The 20337-nt window shown below is 33.6% G+C and overlaps 1 protein-coding gene across 1 annotated transcript; it reads left to right on the top strand.

Moving 5' to 3' along the window:
* The first annotated feature begins 11602 nt into the window (after positions 1–11602).
* Positions 11603–17741, top strand: LOC139510492 (ctenidin-1-like). The gene is made up of 4 exons (XM_071297067.1): positions 11603–11674; positions 13244–13310; positions 15445–15906; positions 17630–17741. Exons 2-4 carry the CDS (start codon positions 13250–13252, stop codon positions 17641–17643), a joined length of 537 nt encoding a protein of 178 aa, XP_071153168.1. The 5' UTR covers positions 11603–11674; positions 13244–13249; the 3' UTR covers positions 17644–17741.
* Positions 17742–20337: the final 2596 nt, after the last annotated feature.

The raw sequence follows: 20337 nt of genomic DNA, 5'->3' as shown, positions 1-20337 counted from the left end.
ACGTAAACAACATAAACTATCAACAATACCAACAAAATAAAACTTTTTTATTAATAAAACAATAATCTTAAAATAATTTCATAACATGCGAATTTATCTTGTTATGCAAGTACAACATGAAAAAAAATCTGTACAATTTGCTACCAAGCTTATTTGGTATTTTATGCTTAGTTTCTAAAGGAGAGTCGTTTTACAAAAATTTTCCCTGGGGGTGTTTCAAATGAACTATCTCTGTCTTTTACTTCTCATTATCCCCCTTACTCTGGAGCTGTTTCCGTTAAACATTCTTCATTAGTTATATCCCAGAAATCCTCACTGGCATAGAAATCGAAATCTGTACATAGATCCATCCATTCGTTGTCTATTTTCATTTGCGTCGTCGTTAATTCTGAAATGAAAAGAATCAATGGATAATCTTTAAATGACAAAGGAGGCGGAGTTGTTTCCATTTAACTGATAACTTATTGTTTGTTTTTGATAGTTCTTTCAGATGATGTGTCCCTTGAATATTACAAAATATTAAACATCATTTAGTTCACTGATTTAAGTATTTAACTTTTTTTAAATGAAAATTTATTAAATGTACACAATTCATTAGACAAAAACAGAGAATAGCCGAACATTTCTAAAGTATTTTCGTACGCTTCCACCTATAAAATTACCGTATTTTAATCGAAATTTATGTACGTTCTGTGTAAAATATCGACCATTGTTTAAATAAGCATAGAGCAGGTGAAATAATCATAAAATGAACTAAATTATAACAAGGGCCTTCCAGTCCTTCTATACAAACATCACAAGAACAACTTAGGTCCTGACAGACAACAATGTGAGATCCATGTTTAAGTGTGCTTACTAAATGAAATGTTTGTGTTCCTTTAATTGTTTTAACTTCCATATTTTTCTTTGGTAATGAGTGAAGTATTCTTTTTCTAGGAACATAAATAACACTTTGGTTTATCTGGTTATTTCTGTTGTGTTGCAGTACAAGGTAAACTTGGTATGCATTGTTAAGTACACAAGTTCCTCCTAATATGAGTAGTTCTAATCTTCGCTTGATACCTGCCCCTATACCATCACTGGGGCCCTTGCCATGACCTGACTCAGTATAATGGTATACAAATCTCATGTCATAAGTTTTTTCTATAACAGATTAGTGCTAAAAGGCATCCTTGCATTTATACTGCGATGCACAATTGTCAGAGAACCTGTTGATAACTTTGATAGGACATGGTCCTGGATTATTTTGCAGATGTATAACTAGTTGCTGGGTGAAAACATAGACAGCATTTGTATCATGAACCAAACTGTCAGATAATATAACCAGAGACTCTTTAATTAACTTTAGCTCTTCAATAGTACTGTTATGTGCATGGCGCACAATAAAAATTGGGTGAAGAGTCACTTGTTTTGGAGTCCAATGTGGTGACTCTATTTCATCCTTGTGCCTGTAACCCAATGTTCTCTGAAAAGTCCATCACAGTAACAACTTGATCTATTGGTAAATGTTCAATCAAGTCTCTCTGTACTCTGTGTTGGTAGTCTGTCCTGTACAGATGTTCCGTGAAATCTCTCATTGCGTCATTTTTTTATTACTTGGGATTTCCCAAATATATTTTGCAGGAATGTTTTTTTTACTTTGCCAATACTCAATTCTCGTGGTATTGGTTATGTACAGGCACCTACATCAGCATGACGGCAGTTGTTCCTTGGATATATGTAATAAATGTAAACACATGAATAGAAAGTAAGTCAAAAGTGTGGACAGTCATAGGAATGCACACAATAAGCGATACATTATTTTTTTCTTTAAAATACCTGAAAAATGATATACTAGTATATTATATAGTTAAAATGAACCAGAATGACTATATGAATTAAGCAAACATCCGAAAAAAAATATGATAGAAATATTAAAATTTAATATAAAATGCAGAACTTCTGAGCGAGATTCGAACCCTTTCTTCAAAACCAACATTCATTAGTAATTCTGTGCTCTACTGGTTGAGCCACGGCGATCCTTATCCATACTTTCTTATTAAGGAGCTATATCGCTACAATTTAGCGATGTTACAATTTTTTCTTTAAAAAGTTGTTTTTTATGTAATAAAGACAAACCAAACCAATTTCATTTTTTTAGGGAAAAAGTAGTATAAACTACAAAAGTCATAAAAAACATAACTCCATGTTTTTCCCACCTAAAAACACCCGAAATTCCGCATATTGGACTTTCATCCTTTTTTAGTTTTAATTAGCTATTGATTACACATATCATAATATATGTAAATCATGATATTGATCAAAAAGCCTTTTTTTTTTATAGTAAATTTTATTCTGTCGGCACTTTTTGAAATTGGCCCTTCTGTGAAAAAAATTACCGACAAATTGGCCCTACCTCTTTGTAGATATGGCAACCAGTAGAACTACTCCATACAACAAAACCAATTTCACCGAAGATGGAAAGTTTGAAACTACAGTGGCAAAGGAAGGCAGAAGACGAGGTGACGCATTGTACACCGGAACCAAGACCTTGCTCAAAAAGGCTTCCGAATTAAACACAAGAACAGGGGCCAATGTTAAATTCATTGCAATCCCAACCTGGAACAATGAGAAACCCAATGTTATTTGATGAGGAAATACTTATCTTATTTCGGACGTATATGTATTATTCTCTTCAACCCCAGCCTTACTTAATCTGTCATAATACAAACAACCCGAACATACAGGGGAGCTTTATTCAAGAGAAACCGACGCGCAAAATTCTAAAGAATATCTTCCATGAGTTTCCAAGAGTTCACGTTCCAAACAATCGAATAATGTAAACAAAATATATTTTGAGCGGTGATGATCAGTTCCGCGCTGCACGACATCAAGAGCTTGTTTCATCCTAAAACCAAAAGCGGACACTATTGGTAAAATAAAAGGCCAACAAAAGTTAAGAAGAGACTTAGCCATATTAATAAATAAGACGATGTGGTTATCGTGCCAATGGGAAAACTCTCCATCTAAGTAACAATTTATAAAAGTAGACCCATTGTTGGTCAAGGTACGGCATTCAACACGGAGCTTTGGCTCACACCGAACAGCAAGTTATAAGGGCCCCAAAAATTACAAGTGTAAAACCATTCAAACGGAAAAACCAACGATCTAATCTATATAAAAAAAAAAAACGAGAAACACTTATAAACCACATAAACAGACGACAACCACTGAACATCATATTAAGTTCACAATGACCCGGACTAGGCCTAACTATGAAATCGGAAAAACCTAAATGAAAGTTAAAACTACCATCATGGTTACGTTTAGCTGTATGGTCAACTAGATAGTCCTTTCTCGTATTAACTAACTCAATTCACATGACGAGAAGACGTAAACATAATGCTGGAGTCAAATACCGGCGGACCAAACTACTATCCATTTTTGTTGCTCTTTGATGTTGTTCACCTCTCGTAAATGTGCCAAAACTATACCTACTTTTTCCCAATTGTTATGATTTACTATGCAAGGCTCACCTACAGTTACCGTAGGTGAGAGTTCTAAATATTGAGATGGCTTTCTCCTTTACGGATCGTAACCGAGAGGATTGTATTTAGGATCACGATTACAATTAGGACAACTGCTATTACCTGATGAGTATACGTTAATGCATTGACAGCAAACATTGTTATTAAAACCCTTTTCTTTTTGACGCAAACTGATATCCACATAGTCATGACATGAAGGCATGTCTTTTATCTGGTATCCACTAACCTCTTTTAAGAGTTTAGATATAATTTGGTTTCGATGGAACCTAAAAGTATCCACGTACTCTTTTTCATACTCATTAACTTTAGGAACTATACTGCCAAAACCACCTACCCCGAAAATCTGCCATGCTGAAGGTGTAAAACTTTCGTCATTATGAAACGTTGTTATCAGAAATCTTAAATTAGACACCAAGGTGCTACATCAACTGAAACTTTTGACCCTTCTGTTATACGACCTGATGACCTCCCTACCTTCTTTTAATTGTCTATTGCACAATTAACATAACCTTCAGGACACTTTTTTTGCTCTGCATCTGCACAAATGTAATCATGAACTATTAAGTAGCACCCCGAAGATTCCAAATTGCCAGCTAAGTTCGTACAAATTTTAAAATTGGTCAGACCATTTCTTTGGAATGCAAATGGCGTGATTAGTTCAAGATTTCATGAATAATAAACTTGCTCAAGTAGATGCTTAAATGCAATAGACTTCTTAACACTTCCATTAGTACTGCCCGCATCACAACCAGTCTCAGACCGTAAGAAATTTAGTAGAAGGTGATTAAGGTGTGACACCCATTTTTGTCTAAGTCTTGATTCCTGTAAGCGTGTTGTACACTTTTCTCATCTTCATAAAGATCTGGATTGATAAATGTACCAAATTGTGTGGCAATATCACATAAAAGGTCGCGACATTTATCATCAATCTAAGGCAATTCATGAAAAGAGGTCAATATAATTGTGATCTTCAATGGTCTCCTCGTCTAAAAGGTCGGTATTACCATGCAAAAAAAAAAACGTCAGATGAATCAAGGTTTCTTAATGTGCAAATGCCTTTGTAAGCTGTAAGATATATTGTAGTATCGTAATCTGCTCCACTGCTAAACTTATAAAGACCAAGGTTTGTCTGCCAGGATTTTAACACATCCCACATCATTATCTGGCGAAATTCTCGTGTAAGTTGCTTCAAGAAGGACTCCATTGTAGCAGCTTTATTAAAAAAAATGAAATTAAATATATCTTTAGATTTTCCTATGAAATGCCCACTAGCGGCTAAAAACGGAGGTCTCAAGAACTCTAGTGGAATACTGATCAATACTTTTTGCGGAAGCAATATTTTGTAGAGTTTCATCGAAAACCTCAATAACTGATATATTTTCGTCATAACTAAGCTTTGTTCTATTGTAATAAGAAAACGACACCTTAAAATCAACCTTTGGTGGTTGCAATGTTGCAGTGTATGGTTTCTGATTTAAAACTAATCGGTGCTGAAAACAACAATACGTCATAAAGTATATACGTTATGGGAAAAGCTGCAATTAATATTAACACACAAACGTCACTTGCCAAAAACACAACTTAAATGAAAACCAGAACCCTTAAAACACTACAAGACGCATTAATGTGTTCAGGTTTATTGAACATATTCCCAACAGACATGGAATTAGTTATGTAAGGGATATAATGAATGATTTTATTAAGAAGAAGTCTTTTAAAACATTAACGGTAATGAAAAAACAACGTTGTATTTATAAATTTGTTTTCCCATGTTAAGGAATGCTGTAGTATTAAACTACACTGGCGTCAAGCTTCGAAATGCGTTGTATTCGAGATAAATAAACTCATCATAGATACCAGGATTAAATTTTGTATTAACGCTAGACGCGGGTTTCGTCTACAAAAGACTCATCAATGACGCTCGAATCAAAAAAAGTTATAAAGGCCAAATAAATACCAAGTTGAAGAGCATTGAGCCAAAAATCCTTAAAGTTTCGCCAAATAAAGCTCAGGTAATCTCGAGTTAGTGGCACTACATATTCCTTAAATTCTTCAAAATCAGCAATATGTAATGTAAATCATATTATACCAATACCTGTAATACAGCAAAATTACTTCATGTCGTCTTACTCCGGCGGCTACAAGCATATTTCAGACGAATTGTTCACATCCTGCTACAAGCATGAAATTTGGCATAGACCTTCCTCACTTATAACTCTTTAATTTCAGATAGGAAGGCATTTAAAAAAAAAGTCGCACTTCCGGTAAAATCCAAAATGGCGGACTTCATACTTAAATCAGCCCAATATCGAAGGCTAGTATTTGAAAATGTGTTATTATCATGTACTATCATAATATTTGGTACAAATCTTTGTTATGTACTACTTTTGGATATATTATATAGATAAGATGTCTTCAAACACACTACTTCCGGTAAAATCCAACATGGCGGACATTGTACTTAAATAAGCTTATTTTTTTAGGGAGGGTAATTGAAATGTGTTTTAACGTATTGCTACTATCATTACATTGTGCAGGAACCTTTCTTTGGTGCTTCTCATGGATACAATGTATAAGAAATCTGTCTTTAAAACCCCTACTTCCGGTAATATCCAAAATGGCGGACATAGAAATATCAATTCATTATTTAAATATTCAACTTTTTTTCAAAATGTAAAGAATTTTTTTTGGTGCTGGTCATTTAACTTTTGGCTTTACGTTATCATCAAAACCACTAATTATATTCTGTTGTAGATGTTTAAATACAAAGTTGACACTTCCGGTAAAAAATTTGGCGTAAATTTCAAAGATGTGTCATCAATCGATTTCTTCGATGTAGAGTTTTGGATAGATTGATGAAAACAACATAAAATCACTATAATACTAAAACATTTTTAAAATTACATGTACTACTATTTGGCCAAAAATACATGTTTATTCACAGTCACCCCCACATGAACACAAGGCAGTCTACGGGAGACCCGATTTTTCACATCAACAACGACAGCGACATCCTTTCTTACATCCACAATGTACAAGCTTCTGACAAAATGATTAGGCCTCAGAAAGAGTTTTTAAAAAAGGATCCTCTTTGTCCCTTCGCCATCCATTAGCGCCTAGACTGGGTAGCATAAGAGTCAACCCAAAGCTCGTCCCTCTAAACACCTGCCCTATTATATTGCACGTTTTACATGCTGGAAAAGACTAGACCAAGTTGAGGAAATAGCCTCAATTAGCCTTCCCTTTTGTGCAAATAGTTATTTCCTTGAATCGTTAACCATGTTAGCACCATCTGATTAGTTTGTGCGATCTTACAGTAAAACCCCGGAGATTTAGGTTGATCAAACATCATTCTTTATGTTAAAGTCACATCTTCAAATGCAATCAATGTTTCCCACACAGTCAAAAACTTTTCAAGCAAAGAGAGAACCGTATCACAACCGGTAAAGGCATTGAACACAATAAGTGTGTGTGATCACTTATTTCCTAGTACATTTGAAAGGCCATTGATAGATATTAATCCAAAGTTTATTGCCTTCCCAAACACAATCCATAGGTCGTCTACCCCTATGTCACGGAAAAGCGAAACAGTAATGACAGCATCATCAGTTACAACTGTTCGAATCATGACTCGTTTAAGTGCGTGTTTCACTGCATCAGACACATGCGCCATTTTTCTAGTGTCAGCCTCTTAATGTGAACATGGTGTTGAACTTTAAATATATCACGTGGTGGATAACACTGAACATTCTGAGCATTTGTTGCTACAACTACATTGTACCATACTCATCAAAAATTTCATCCACTCTTGTTACAGTTTCAAGGTATTTTATTAAGGTAAGGACATAATACCCAATCAGCATACTCGTTAGGAAACACCATGAAACTGTAACAATAGTAGATGTAGTCTCGGATGCGTACATAGACAATACTGGTAGTTTGAAGGCTGCTCCAAGAAGCAAGAGCTACATTTTGGGGAAAGGGAATACACAGACGAATCCAGGGTCAAAACAAATTCCTCAAAATTAGCAAAGTTTTTGGAGAGATGACGACAATAAGAAAGAACTTTTTAGTTTTCATTCACAGCAGCTTGCTCAATAAAATTTTGAGGAAAAGGTAGTTGTAGCAACAATTGCTCAGGATGTTCAGTGTTATTCACCACTTGATGATGTTTCAAGTTAAGCACCATGTTTACATGAAGAGACTTACACTAGAATCAAGATGAATGTGTCTGATGCAGTGAAACACAGACTTAACTGAGTCATGACTCGAACACTCGATACCGATGTCATTGCTGTTTCGCTATTCCGTGACATAGGGGCAGACAAACTTTGGTTTGCATTTGGAAAAACTTTAGATATATATCTATACATGACGTTTCAAATGCACTAGGCATAGAAATTACAAGTTTGCTGGAAAAGGAACTGCGTTGGTGACATGGATGGCGTTTGAAGATGTGACTTTAGCATTTAGAATGAGTACAAAGCAAGAAAACATGCGTTTTTGGAAGAGGAAATACTTATTGAGGCTTTTCCCACGACTCGTTCTAGTCTTTTTCAGCATGTAAAATGTGCAATATACCATGTCGGGTATGAATGAGTAACAAGCTTGGAATTGGTTCCTATGCTAACTAGTCCAGACGCTTATGAATGGCGAGGGAAAATATGATCAATGGGAACCCTTTTGGACAACTCTTATTGAGACCTCTTCATCTTATCAGGAGCTTGTACAATATGGACGTAAAAAACAATACCAGTCTTTGTAAATGTGGAAAATCAGCTCTCCAATTGTGGATAAACATGTATTTGCGGCCTAACGAGTTTGCTGATTGCGTATTTTGTCCTTACCTCGATAAAATACCTTGAAACTGTGACACGAGTGGATGAATTCTTGGATGCATATGGTAGTTGTAGCAACAAATGCTCAGGATATTCTATCTTATCAAACACGTGATGTATTTCAAGTTTAACACCAAGTTCACATTAAGAGGCAGACACTAGAATCATGGTGCATGTATCTGATGCAGTGAAACACGGACTTAAACGAGTCATGATTCGAACAGTCGTTACTGATGATGCTGTCATTACTGTTTCGCATTTCCGTGACATAGTGGTAGACGAACTATTGATTGTGTTTGGGAAGGCAAAAAAAATTGAATTAATATCTATCAATGACCTTTCAAATGTACTAGGCAATGAGTGATCACACACACTTAGTGTGATCCATGCCTTGACTGGTTTTGATACAGACGAGCTTGGAATTGGCTCTTATGCTACCCAGTCTAGGCGCTAATGGATGGCGAAGGAACAAAGAGGATCCTTTTTAAAAAACTCTTTCTGTGGCCTCATCAATTTGTCAGAAGTTTGTACATGTGGATGTAAGAAAGGATGATGCGGTCGTTGTTGATGTGGAAAATCGGGTCTCGTAGACTGCCTTGTGTTCATGTGGTGGTGATCGTGAATAAACATGTATTTTTGGCCAAATAGAAGTAGAAGTTTTAAAAATGTTTTAGTACTTTAGTGATTTTATTTTGTTTTAATCAATCTGTCAAAAACTCTACATCGAAGATATGGATTGAGGACTGATTTTTGAAATTTCCGCCAGATTGGTTTTTTTACCGGAAGTGTTAACTTTGTATTTAAACATTTACAACATAATATAATAAGTGGTTTTGAGGACAACTTAAAGACAAAAATTTCATGACCAGCACAAAAAACAACATTTTCTTTACATTTTGAAAAATGAATATATAAATTAGAAATTGATATTTCTATGTCCGCCATTTTGGATATTACCGGAAGTATGGGTTTTAAAGAAATGACTTATACATTGTAGCCATGAGAAGCACCAAAGAAAGGTTCCTGCACAATATAATGATAGTAGCAATACGTTTAGACATATTTCAATTACCCTCCCTAAAAAATAAGCTTATCAGTTTTGTACAATGTCCGCCATGTAAGATTTTACCGGAAGTAGGAATTTTGAAGTCATCTAATCTATATTATATATCCAAAAGTAGTAAAAAACAAAGGTTTGTACCAAATATTATGATAGTAGCATGATTATAACACCTTTTCACATACTAGCCTTCGATATTAGCCTGATTTAAGTATGAAGTCCGCCATTTTTGATTTTACCGGAAGTGCGACATTTTTTTCAAATGCCTTCATATCTGAAATTAAAGAGTAATAAATGAGGAAGGTCTATGCCAAATTTTATGCTTGTAGCAGGATGTGCACAATTTTTCACAAAGCCGCCGTACTATCTAGAGAAACTGTACTCCATTGAACGTGATATGTAAGTGTAATCATGTTTAGCACTAGAATATAGCTTCAGATTATTGTTAACAAATCTTTAACATGTGTATGACCATTAAGAAACTATGTATAGCTTGCTTTTCGGTGTAAGCCAAACCAATATGTTAAAAGCCGTACTTTTGTCAATAATTGTTATCTTCATGTTAAGGTAGTACCTAACTCTTTAACTAAAATTAGTTTTGCTCGTTTAATTTTCTTAAAAGTTTGACTAAGTATTTACTTTGACCCTTTGAAAAAAATATAAAAATTTCAAAAAAATTGAACCAACCATTTAATCAGAAAAATTACACTGGTTATATAGCAGTTTGACAAACACTTATAGTGATCATTGAGAAGCTTAATATTCCCTTATGAACACAACATCATTAAAACGTTCTGCTGATTTTAAAGAGTTATCTCCCTGTATTGTTAGGTACCACCTTAAGGGGGCTCGGGAATATATATATATATTTTTTTTAATATAGGATTTTCCTAAAAAAAAATCTATAAAGGAACTTTATCATATTATATGCTGAATGGGAAAAAAATAAAATAAGAAAATAGGGCCACCGTTCATTTAAGCTCACAATCTGCCTTCGAAAGCGGCATGCATTTTTTGTTTTTGGTACTTTTTTTTCTGTTGAACTCATATGAGAAAAAGTGGTAATACTGTAAATTCAAAAAATATTGCGTGCATTTAATATTGCAATTTTGTCATTTAAAACTAGAACGCAATTTTATTTTTGGCGATTTAAATTCTGTTTAATTCACATTAATGATTTATAAATGCGAGTTCAAATTAATGCGATCGCATTTTTTCGCATTAATAAAAACATCGCAATAATTTCTGAACTTACAGTATCGAGTTAAAAAGGAACTAAATTAAAGAAATCGCTTAATTTTACAATTGTTTAGTTTGAGTACAGCTTATTTGAAAAAAATAAAATAAAAAATATAGGTCACCGATGAGTTAAAAAAAAGACATTAACCCACTTAGAACTTTACATGTACAAAATCATTGATGCTACAGTTCGCCAAGCAAGCCATTTGAGAGGGATGCAGAGAGTGAGAGGGTTAAAGAGGATTTTTTTCGATTCAGAGTCTGATAGAGAATCGCTGATAATATCTGGAATTTCTATTCGCAAAAAAATAATCCAAGTGTATACACGGAACCAAATAATAACAGAAAACAAATATCCAGAATACATTAAAATCAGAGTAAAAAATGTTCCATTTTTAGCTGGAAATGGACAGCTTGAGCGATTGAGTTTAATGGATTTGACAGATTCTGTATGGAGAACGGTTGAGGGTAGATGGAACTGCAATAGTTGCTCAACTCAGTAAACCATTACCTACAACATTAATAATATGCAAATGCAAAGCTATGGCAATACATCAAGGGTACAAAAATTAAAGGCAAATAACATTACTATCAATTAATTACTTCTCGTTTATGTTGTCAATCGAAAAAAAGAAAAAAATGATAATTGCAAAAACTGAACAGAAATGAGATCTGTTATATTGTCAAAAAAAAAAATTACGATTTTTTAAAAAACATTACACGAAATTAGGAAAAAAACATTTAACAATTGTCAATCATATTTATAAATTCGCAAGATGATGGGATTTATAAATATAATATTAATCATATTGAACATGAACTGTCTTGTAAGTATTGTCCATTAAAATTGTAATAAGTCATTGAAATTTGTGAAAACTTCTGTAAACACATCTTTATGTCGATCGTAATTGTGTATTTCAAAGTATATTTCCTGAACTGAGGTATATAAATATGATCCTGCAATGTTGATCATCACTAACTGCCCTGGAAAACGTATCCACAGATAGAAGGTAAGGTTTCTTTAAAAAAAATTAATTCCTGAAAATATTTGAAACTCTATTAATTCATTTTAAAAACAGCACGAAATAATAAAGTAACATAGTTTAGTGTTTTTATCTATTTTGGTTGGTTAAAAAAATGCAAGGATTTATTTTATCACTAGATAATGTAATGTTGAATTTAAAATTGGGAATCGTTCGTTACTAGATCTTACTTTTCTAACGTTCTTGGAATATTTTTAGGGTAAACTTGTAGAAAGAAAAATGTTTCGAGTTCACACCAATTTATTAAACACTAGGTATATTGTACACCAGCTTACAGTCAAAACAAGATTGACAACTCGAGGATATCAGCAGCTGGGTAGTCAATTACTATAAATAAATTGTTAAAATTATTTTAAACACTAGGGATTCCTACCCCTAGACATAGATGTCCTTATCCAATTTGCACAATTTTATTCTTGTGGAGACAAAACTCGTTCAGGGTATTAATTGATATGCCTGGTATCTTTTATGAGTTTGTATACATATATACACATTTAAACGGAAGGATTGATTAGAGGTACCTTAAACCTCATAAATTACGCTAACTGGCGGGTGATACGACAATATCATATTAAGGAATAACAATTCAGATGAATTGACTTTCCGACAACCTACGAAAATTTAAGTAGTATAAGTAGTAAGTCATTCAAAAACATATGTTCTCTTTAAACGTGTTACCACGTAGACGTCTTTCATGCACTACAACTCGTGCAATTGATTGGTCACTTTTCTTTCAGGAAAAAATGTGACCTTTTAAATGCACTCAAACTAGAATATGATTAAGGATATTTAGTATGGTTTCCAAAGACACGAATATATTTATCTAATGAAAAGAAAAAACAGCAATTGTTTGGATATGTACTAGGTTCTCTAAAATAGGCGATACAGCGTAGCTAAGGCACACATTTTTCTGTAAAACTCGTTAAGATTTGCGTAACGATAAAAATATATGATGGCAAAATACGAATAAGACGATATGAAATCGTGTTGACAAGTATTTTGGCTCGGAAAAAAAGTAAATAACTAATAGTTGTTTGTGTTTTGAAAAATAATTAGTCAGGTCAATTTTGACCTTTTGACTTAAAGATGTACTAAGGTTAGGTTTTAGCATTTTTGTCACATGATCGGAATACTTGATTTTTTGGCGTCAGCTGATCTACCCTTATGATTCAGGGGAAAATCATTTCCTCCATAACACCCATTTTATTTCCTTAAAACTTAAGACTTAAAAAGCTCATTCACCAAATCTAATCATATTCTAAATTTCTTTTCTTACGAATGAGATCCAAATAAAACTAATGCAATTACAAGGATAAAGTCTGACTCGGCCTTTTCTCAAGTACATCCACAATTACGAATTATGGGACTTCATAAAACAAAATAGCAAAAACAACTCAGCACTATCTGCCCATAGCTTTAGTCACTTACTATTCATCTCTATATTTAAATACACATCAGTGTCCAACATAAGGTTGATGTAAGTAAATACAATTGCTTTATATCGTTGTGAATATTTTTTTGTGTTTTTGTTTACAGATAAAGATGAAGCTGCTGATCCTTTTAATCACCATAGCTGTTGCAACTGCTAGTTATAGCAAAATCGGTAAATTATTTTTGACTAGCATATTAAGTTTTGAAATAAACAAATCATATGATAACCTCCCCTTTTTTCCCTTGTTAATATGTATTCTATAGATGATACATTTTAAAAATTGGGGTATCGTATTTTATCGTCGTAAGGTTAATGTCAAAGTAACGAAGAACCGTTGAATAAGACTTTCGTTTAAATATTTTCAATTTATCGATAGCCAATAACTTTTACTGTTAGTTAATCATTTTTATTATAATCATCCAAACAAGCTTACCAAAGCGCTGTATTTCATAACTACACATTTATTCTGTTGAAAGACTTATCAATTATTTTTCCTAAATGACTTTTCAAACGACGAGATTGTCAAAATATTATTTCAGATTTAAAGTTTTTAAATAAAATTTTACCCGTTTTGTGTAATACATGTTGCAATTTCTTTTGTTCATATTTGAAACCAAAAAAATGTGGAGAGGAATAGATCTTTGAAATTTAGTGCAAGAAATTAAAAGAATTTATTAGAAGATATTTGGATAGATGTCAATGAGACAGAAAATACAAAACAACATAAAACCAGAAATGGATTTTAAATAGACAGATTCTTTAACCATAACATACACGAAGTGTCTTTACACATTAACGCTCGCATATACTTTAAAAATAAGCTCCCAATAATTAAATTGCTTATATTGATACCACCTTTTTCTCTTTTAATTTAATTTATTAATATAATATTAAAGCTAGTAGTTTCGAGTTGATGGAGCTTATCCGATTCTTATTATGGGTTTTAAAAGAGAAGGGAAAAGGAAAACTTTTTATGACATAATACATATTTAATTCAATCTGGACATATTTTGTTTCAACCAGAACTACATTTTTGATTTTATTAATTTTTAAACTTGTTCCTAATAACATGATAGGTTTTGCTATCATGTTTAAAGTAAAATTACAAAAATACCGAAATCCGAAGAAAATACAAAACGGAAAGTCCGTAATCAAATGGCAAAATCTAAAGCTCAAACTCATCAAACGAATGAACTAAATTGAACACTGTAAGTTCTTGCGGTTTCTATGACTTTTAATCTGTCAGTTATTGAACCATCATTTTGTAGTCCCCAATAGTCTTCTTTTATACAGGTCATCCCACGTCCCCTCGTATCCTTGGAAACAACGCTTAGAATATAAAGCTCAAGATTTTGTCAAAGTTAATCTTTTAATTTAATGTAGTATTCAAAATATTTTTACTAAGCTGATTTCTGAGTTTTTGTTTCATGTCAGTGGTCTTTAATTTCTAATAGCCAAAGAAAGTTTCAGATTGAAATTATTCTCAACGAACATTTGAGAACGTAACTAGGTCCTTCTATGATAATTATCTGCATAGTATTCGAATAATTGTGTTTATTCAAGACTTTGTTTAAGGTTGTACCTAACACTACAGGGAGATAACTCTGTAAAATCAGCTAAACGTTTTAATTACGTTGTATTGTTAAGGGAATATTAAGCTTCTCAATGATCAAAATTAGTGTTTGTCGAACTGCTAAATAACCAGTGTAATTTCTGATAAAATGGTTGGTTCAAATTTTTTGAAATTTTTATATTTTTGTCAAAGGGTCAAAGTAAATACTTTGTCAAAAGTTAATGAAAATTAAACGAGCCAAATTAATTTTATTGAAGGCGTTGGGACAAAAAGTCACAAAAATACTGAACTGAAAATTCAAAACCAAATCGCAAACACATCAACCTAGTGGACAACAAATGTATATTTCTGAAATTGTACAGGCATTGTCTCATGTACAAAATGTGGATTAAACCTGGTGTCAAGCTAGCTTAACCTGTCACTTGGATGACAGCCGCATAAAATTCAATTATATTGACAACGATGAGTGTGCAAAACAAACAAGACTTTATGGATAAAAATATCAGAAATAGGAATGCAGCAGTCAACATTGTGTTATAATTTTAATCACTATAATCACAAACAAATATGCAACAATGAAACATAAAAAGGCATCTAGACCAAGAACTAGTACATATTCAAATAACATTACCAATGCATATCAATTGAAAACAATTTTAGGTAAGTTTATTCACTTAGATCTAAGTTTTAAAAAGAATCATCAATGATAAAATTATCTTAAATTTTGTAAAGGAAAAGGTTATGGAGGATATGGTGGCATGGGAGGTGGTGGATACGGCGGAATGGGCGGCATGGGATATGGCAGAATGATGTATGGAGGCATTAGATATGGATACGGCGGTATGGGATACGGAGGAATGATGGGTGGATACGGTGGAATGGGTGGATACGGAGGAATGGGAGGATACGGTGGATACGGCGGTATGGGAGGATACGGAGGAATGATGGGCGGATACGGTGGAATGGGAGGATACGGCGGAATGGGCGGATACAGAGGAATGGGAGGATACGGCGGTATGGGAGGATACGGAGGAATGATGGGCGGATACGGTGGAATGGGAGGATACGGCGGAATGGGCGGATACGGAGGAATGATGGGCGGATACGGTAGAATGTCACTTATTGGTGGCAAATATGGAGGATATTGGCCAAATAGGAAAATGGGAGGTGGCATTTGGCCACGCACTAAGAAAGGTATAGTCAGGTGTTATTTTCTCTTGTCGTAGCCTAATTGTAACTATGATTCATACTGCACCAAGACTGCTAACCTTATATACCGAATATACCGATTTTATATTTAATAAGCTGCCATATTTACCGTTTTTCAATTCATTTTGATATAATTCTATTTAATAGGGCTACCTTATTTACCGTTTTTAAATTCATATTGATATAATTATATTTAACAAGGCTAGAAGGAATGGTACCCAACACCTTCACTGAAATTAATTTAGCTCGTTCAATTTTCATAAAATTTTGACTAAGTATTTACTTTGACCCTTAGACAAAAATATAAAAATTTCAAAAAATTTGAACCAACCATTTTATCAGAAAAATTACACCGGTCCCAATGGGAACAAACTGTGCCCCTCTACTTGCCGACTTGTTTCTTTATTATTATGAGGCTGACTTCATGCAGGAACTTCTTAGGAGGAAAGATAAGAAGTTAGCAATATCCTTTAACTCTACTTTCCGCTATATAGATGACGTTCTTTCACTTAACAATTCAAAATTTGGTGACTATGTGGAACGCATCTATCCCATCGAATTGGAGATAAAGGATACTACAGATACAGTTAAATCGGCTTCATATCTTGACTTACATCTAGAAATTGACAATGAGGGTCGGTTGAAAACAAAACTTTACGACAAAAGAGATGATTTCAGCTTCCCAATTGTGAACTTTCCATTTCTAAGTAGCAACATTCCAGCAGCACCTGCATACGGGGTATATATCTCCCAATTGATACGATATTCCCGTGCTTTCATTTCCTATCATGATGTTCTTGATAGAGGGTTACTGCTCACAAGGAAGCTATTAAACCAAGAGTTCCAAATGGTGAAGTTGAAATCATCCCTTCGTAAATTTTACGGACGCCATCACGAGTTGGTTGACCGTTATGGAATAACCGTTTCACAAATGTTATCGGATATGTTCCTTACGTCGTAACTACAATACCCTTCCCTTTCATGAATGTGACCTACCGAATTAGACTATTTACCGGATTTGTAATCACATAAGCAACACGACGGGTGCCACATGTGGAGCAGGATCTGCTTACCCTTCCGGAGCACCTGAGATCACCCCTAGTTTTTTGTTGGGGTTCGTGTTGTTTATTCTTTAGTTTTCTATGTTGTGTCATGTGTACTATTGTTTTTCTGTTTGTCTTTTTCATTTTTAGCCATGACGTTGTCAGTTTGTTTTAGATTTATGAGTTTGACTGTCCCTTTGGTATCTTTTGTCCCTCTTTTATATAGCAGTTTGACACACACTAGTTTTGATCATTGAAAAGCTTAATATTCCCTTAACAACATAACGTATTTAAAACGTTTAGCTGATTTTACAGAGTTTATATCTCCCTGTAGTGTTATTTACTATCTTAACAGAAAATAACACGCGTTGGGATTAATGATAAAGCTCTATTTTGTAAGATTTGATAGGTTATTTGATTTGTCTTAAAAAAAAAACCCAGCTCTTCCCCCCCCCCAAAAAAAAAAGCTAACGACAAAATTGATCGTAATTTATACTGAATTGTTCATCATTCTTCGAGTATTTTCGTCGTAATAATTGTTTATGAAATTAGCCGTTGTGTCGTATCATTAACACTTTTTGGTTTCGTTACTTGTCGTTATTACAGTTTTTTCATTGTTTGTACATCACTGAATTTCTTTAACAACCAATATTACTATTTTACAGTGAGTGTTTACTAGACCGGTCCATCTGGAATGGCACAGACGATATGGAATTCCCTTTTATATATACATCTTATATACCAGTAGATATTAGTAAAATTTGCAGCACATCTAAATGATTTTGTTATTTCTTACCGTGTCTTCCTTCTTAGTGATAACGTTGTTAAATTGTAGACAAGTCGTAAGTTAGACCTGGTCAAACAGTAAAATCTGAAATTGGTGTTTTCTGTATGTAATACTTTGTTGCCAGACGTCAAACACTCGATCGTAAATCAATCAATCTTTTCAAGACATGCACTATTGAAAACTACTTAATCCCTTGTTTTTCTTTTAAAATATGGTACACTTCTCTGTTTGATTATACTTGGAAGTAATTTTAGCTGCGATATATATCCACAAAAAATGCATTTTTTTTAATCTTTCCACAAAGTGATATTCCTACATAATAGATGTCAAGAACGTCTAATTAACATTGTAAAATCGTTACATTACATATACATTATATAAAAGTTACTATTGGAACACATGGGTAGATTCATCTTCCCATAACATACTTCAAACAAGCCTTTCAATATCAAAAATCTACAAAATGTGTCAGGTGAGTTTTGTAAAAGTTGTTTCGCTTCGGACTAGCTGTCAATAATTGCAAGTACTCTAAGATCTATGCTTAATGTCTTCTTTTTGTTGTGGAGACGTTTAAATATCCTGCTATTTCCGGTCTGTTTTTTTCTTAGATATTGTTTTCATTGTATCAAACTGATAAAAGAGGGACGAAAGATACCAAAGGGACAGTGGGGTGCCCTTTTCAACTGATTTGTAGTCTGTTTTGATGTTGTATAATACTGTCACGGCCATGAACCATGTACCATACGCCGAATATCTATGAAAAATTATTGTACGCACAAGAGCCTGTAGAGGTCTTAAAGAAAAACAAACAGCCAGGCTGTTTACAGTTTTTATATTTATTTTCCTTACACAAAGAGTCGTAATGCTCATAGTTGATAAAGAATATGTATTCTTATACATAAATATTGTTGTAGATATAGAAGTTCATAGTAACATCGGTTTTGTTACAAACGTTATAACGGTTAGAGATGTGTATTGTAATTTTATACACATCTATGACATTGTCATTCTTTGGAATGTGACGTAAACAAACACTGTCTAGAACAAGGTAGATAATCTGGATGCAATAATCGTCGTTCTCGGCGTACACAAGTCTTACCAGCTTAAATGAATAGTCCATAGAACACACATAATCCTAGGAATAACTTCATAACAATTTTAATAGAAGGTGACAGCTGAATATACAAATAGACGGTCTAGAGTTGATAACAAACTGACGTTGTTCCAATCGAAATCTAGACGGCACAATATTCATGGCTGTTTCATGCGGCTGATCACTTAGAAAACTCGTATCATAATAAACGAGACATGCTTAAATTCCTCTCCATGTCTAGAATATAATTATACAAATTTCCCGAATATGTTAATACGGAATAAAGAGATATTTACAAAATTCTGTTCAGGTAGGAAACGGAAGTATGACGTTTCCCGTAGAAATCAGTTTCCGATTGGCTGATTGGTTGTTGAGGTAACCATAGGGGACCTCGTGAGAAGCACGAGGATATTGCACGTAAATATTATTATAAAACATCATGCACAGACTGTGTTAAACAGTCTGGCTTCAAGACTCAAGGCGGAAGCTAAAAATAAAAAGAACTGCTAGGCGGAAGGCAAGAGCAGTTTTAATTATTTGTCTAAAAGAGAAACAAGGAAAGGTTTCTATAGACGGAATATTTCTGAAAGAGAAATTAATTTAATATACAAAGAGGGTGTCTTTTACTTACACTTAGTTACGTAATAAATTGTGAACGGTGTTCGTACATAACAATTAAGGTTCAGAAGTACAAAAGTTGAATTTAAATATAAATTCAGCTAAAAGCAAATAAAGTATTATTTAAGGAAAAATATATGTATATTTATTTCCTATAGAAAATTCCTGAATATAAAGGAATTTAGTTACTTGTCCGAATTAAGGCAACAGTATAAATTATTATCGTACAAATAAATAACGTATCGAGTTAGATACTTTATAAATTGTATAGAGTTATAATATAGAATATTACTACGTCATAGCAACCGTCAGTTAAAGAAAGAAGACTGTCCGTTATTTCCATATCTATATAAAGGTTCCGAGTATTTTTCCGCAGAAAAATACATTGTGCAAGAAGATCAGGCAGCTACCCAGAAATATATTGACAATAATAAAACATTTTTATTCATAATATATTATAAATATTTCATATACGTAATTAATAAATTATATATTGTATATCCAACTTTCTCATTCATATTCACCAAAAGCCAGAGACTCAACGATCCCTTATAGATAACATAATGCTGTGGCTATATTAAAGGTTCTTCTTGTATTTAGTAGTCTTGTCTGGATAGTACAGTCCTTTCTTGTATATTGGTGTAACTTTGACCGGTAAAACTGTAAACAGTCAAAGTCCCACTATTATACGAATCGTTTTATCACACGGTTTAAGGTACACAAGAACTAAGCATAGCCCTACGGCGTTACATTGGTGGCAGCGGTGGGATATATCTTTGAGTAAAGCTTTTAGCTCTGGTGGTGAATTTTATACTAAGAATGGGTGAAAGTTCGGACATAGTTACGTTCGGTCCTAGCACAAGTATGGTAGAGGA

Source organism: Mytilus edulis, chromosome 2, assembly GCF_963676685.1.
Source record: "Mytilus edulis chromosome 2, xbMytEdul2.2, whole genome shotgun sequence".
Lineage (NCBI taxonomy): Eukaryota > Metazoa > Mollusca > Bivalvia > Mytilida > Mytilidae > Mytilus > Mytilus edulis.
The sequence above is the reverse complement of the archived record's forward strand: the minus strand, read 5'-3'. Positions and strand labels throughout refer to the sequence as shown.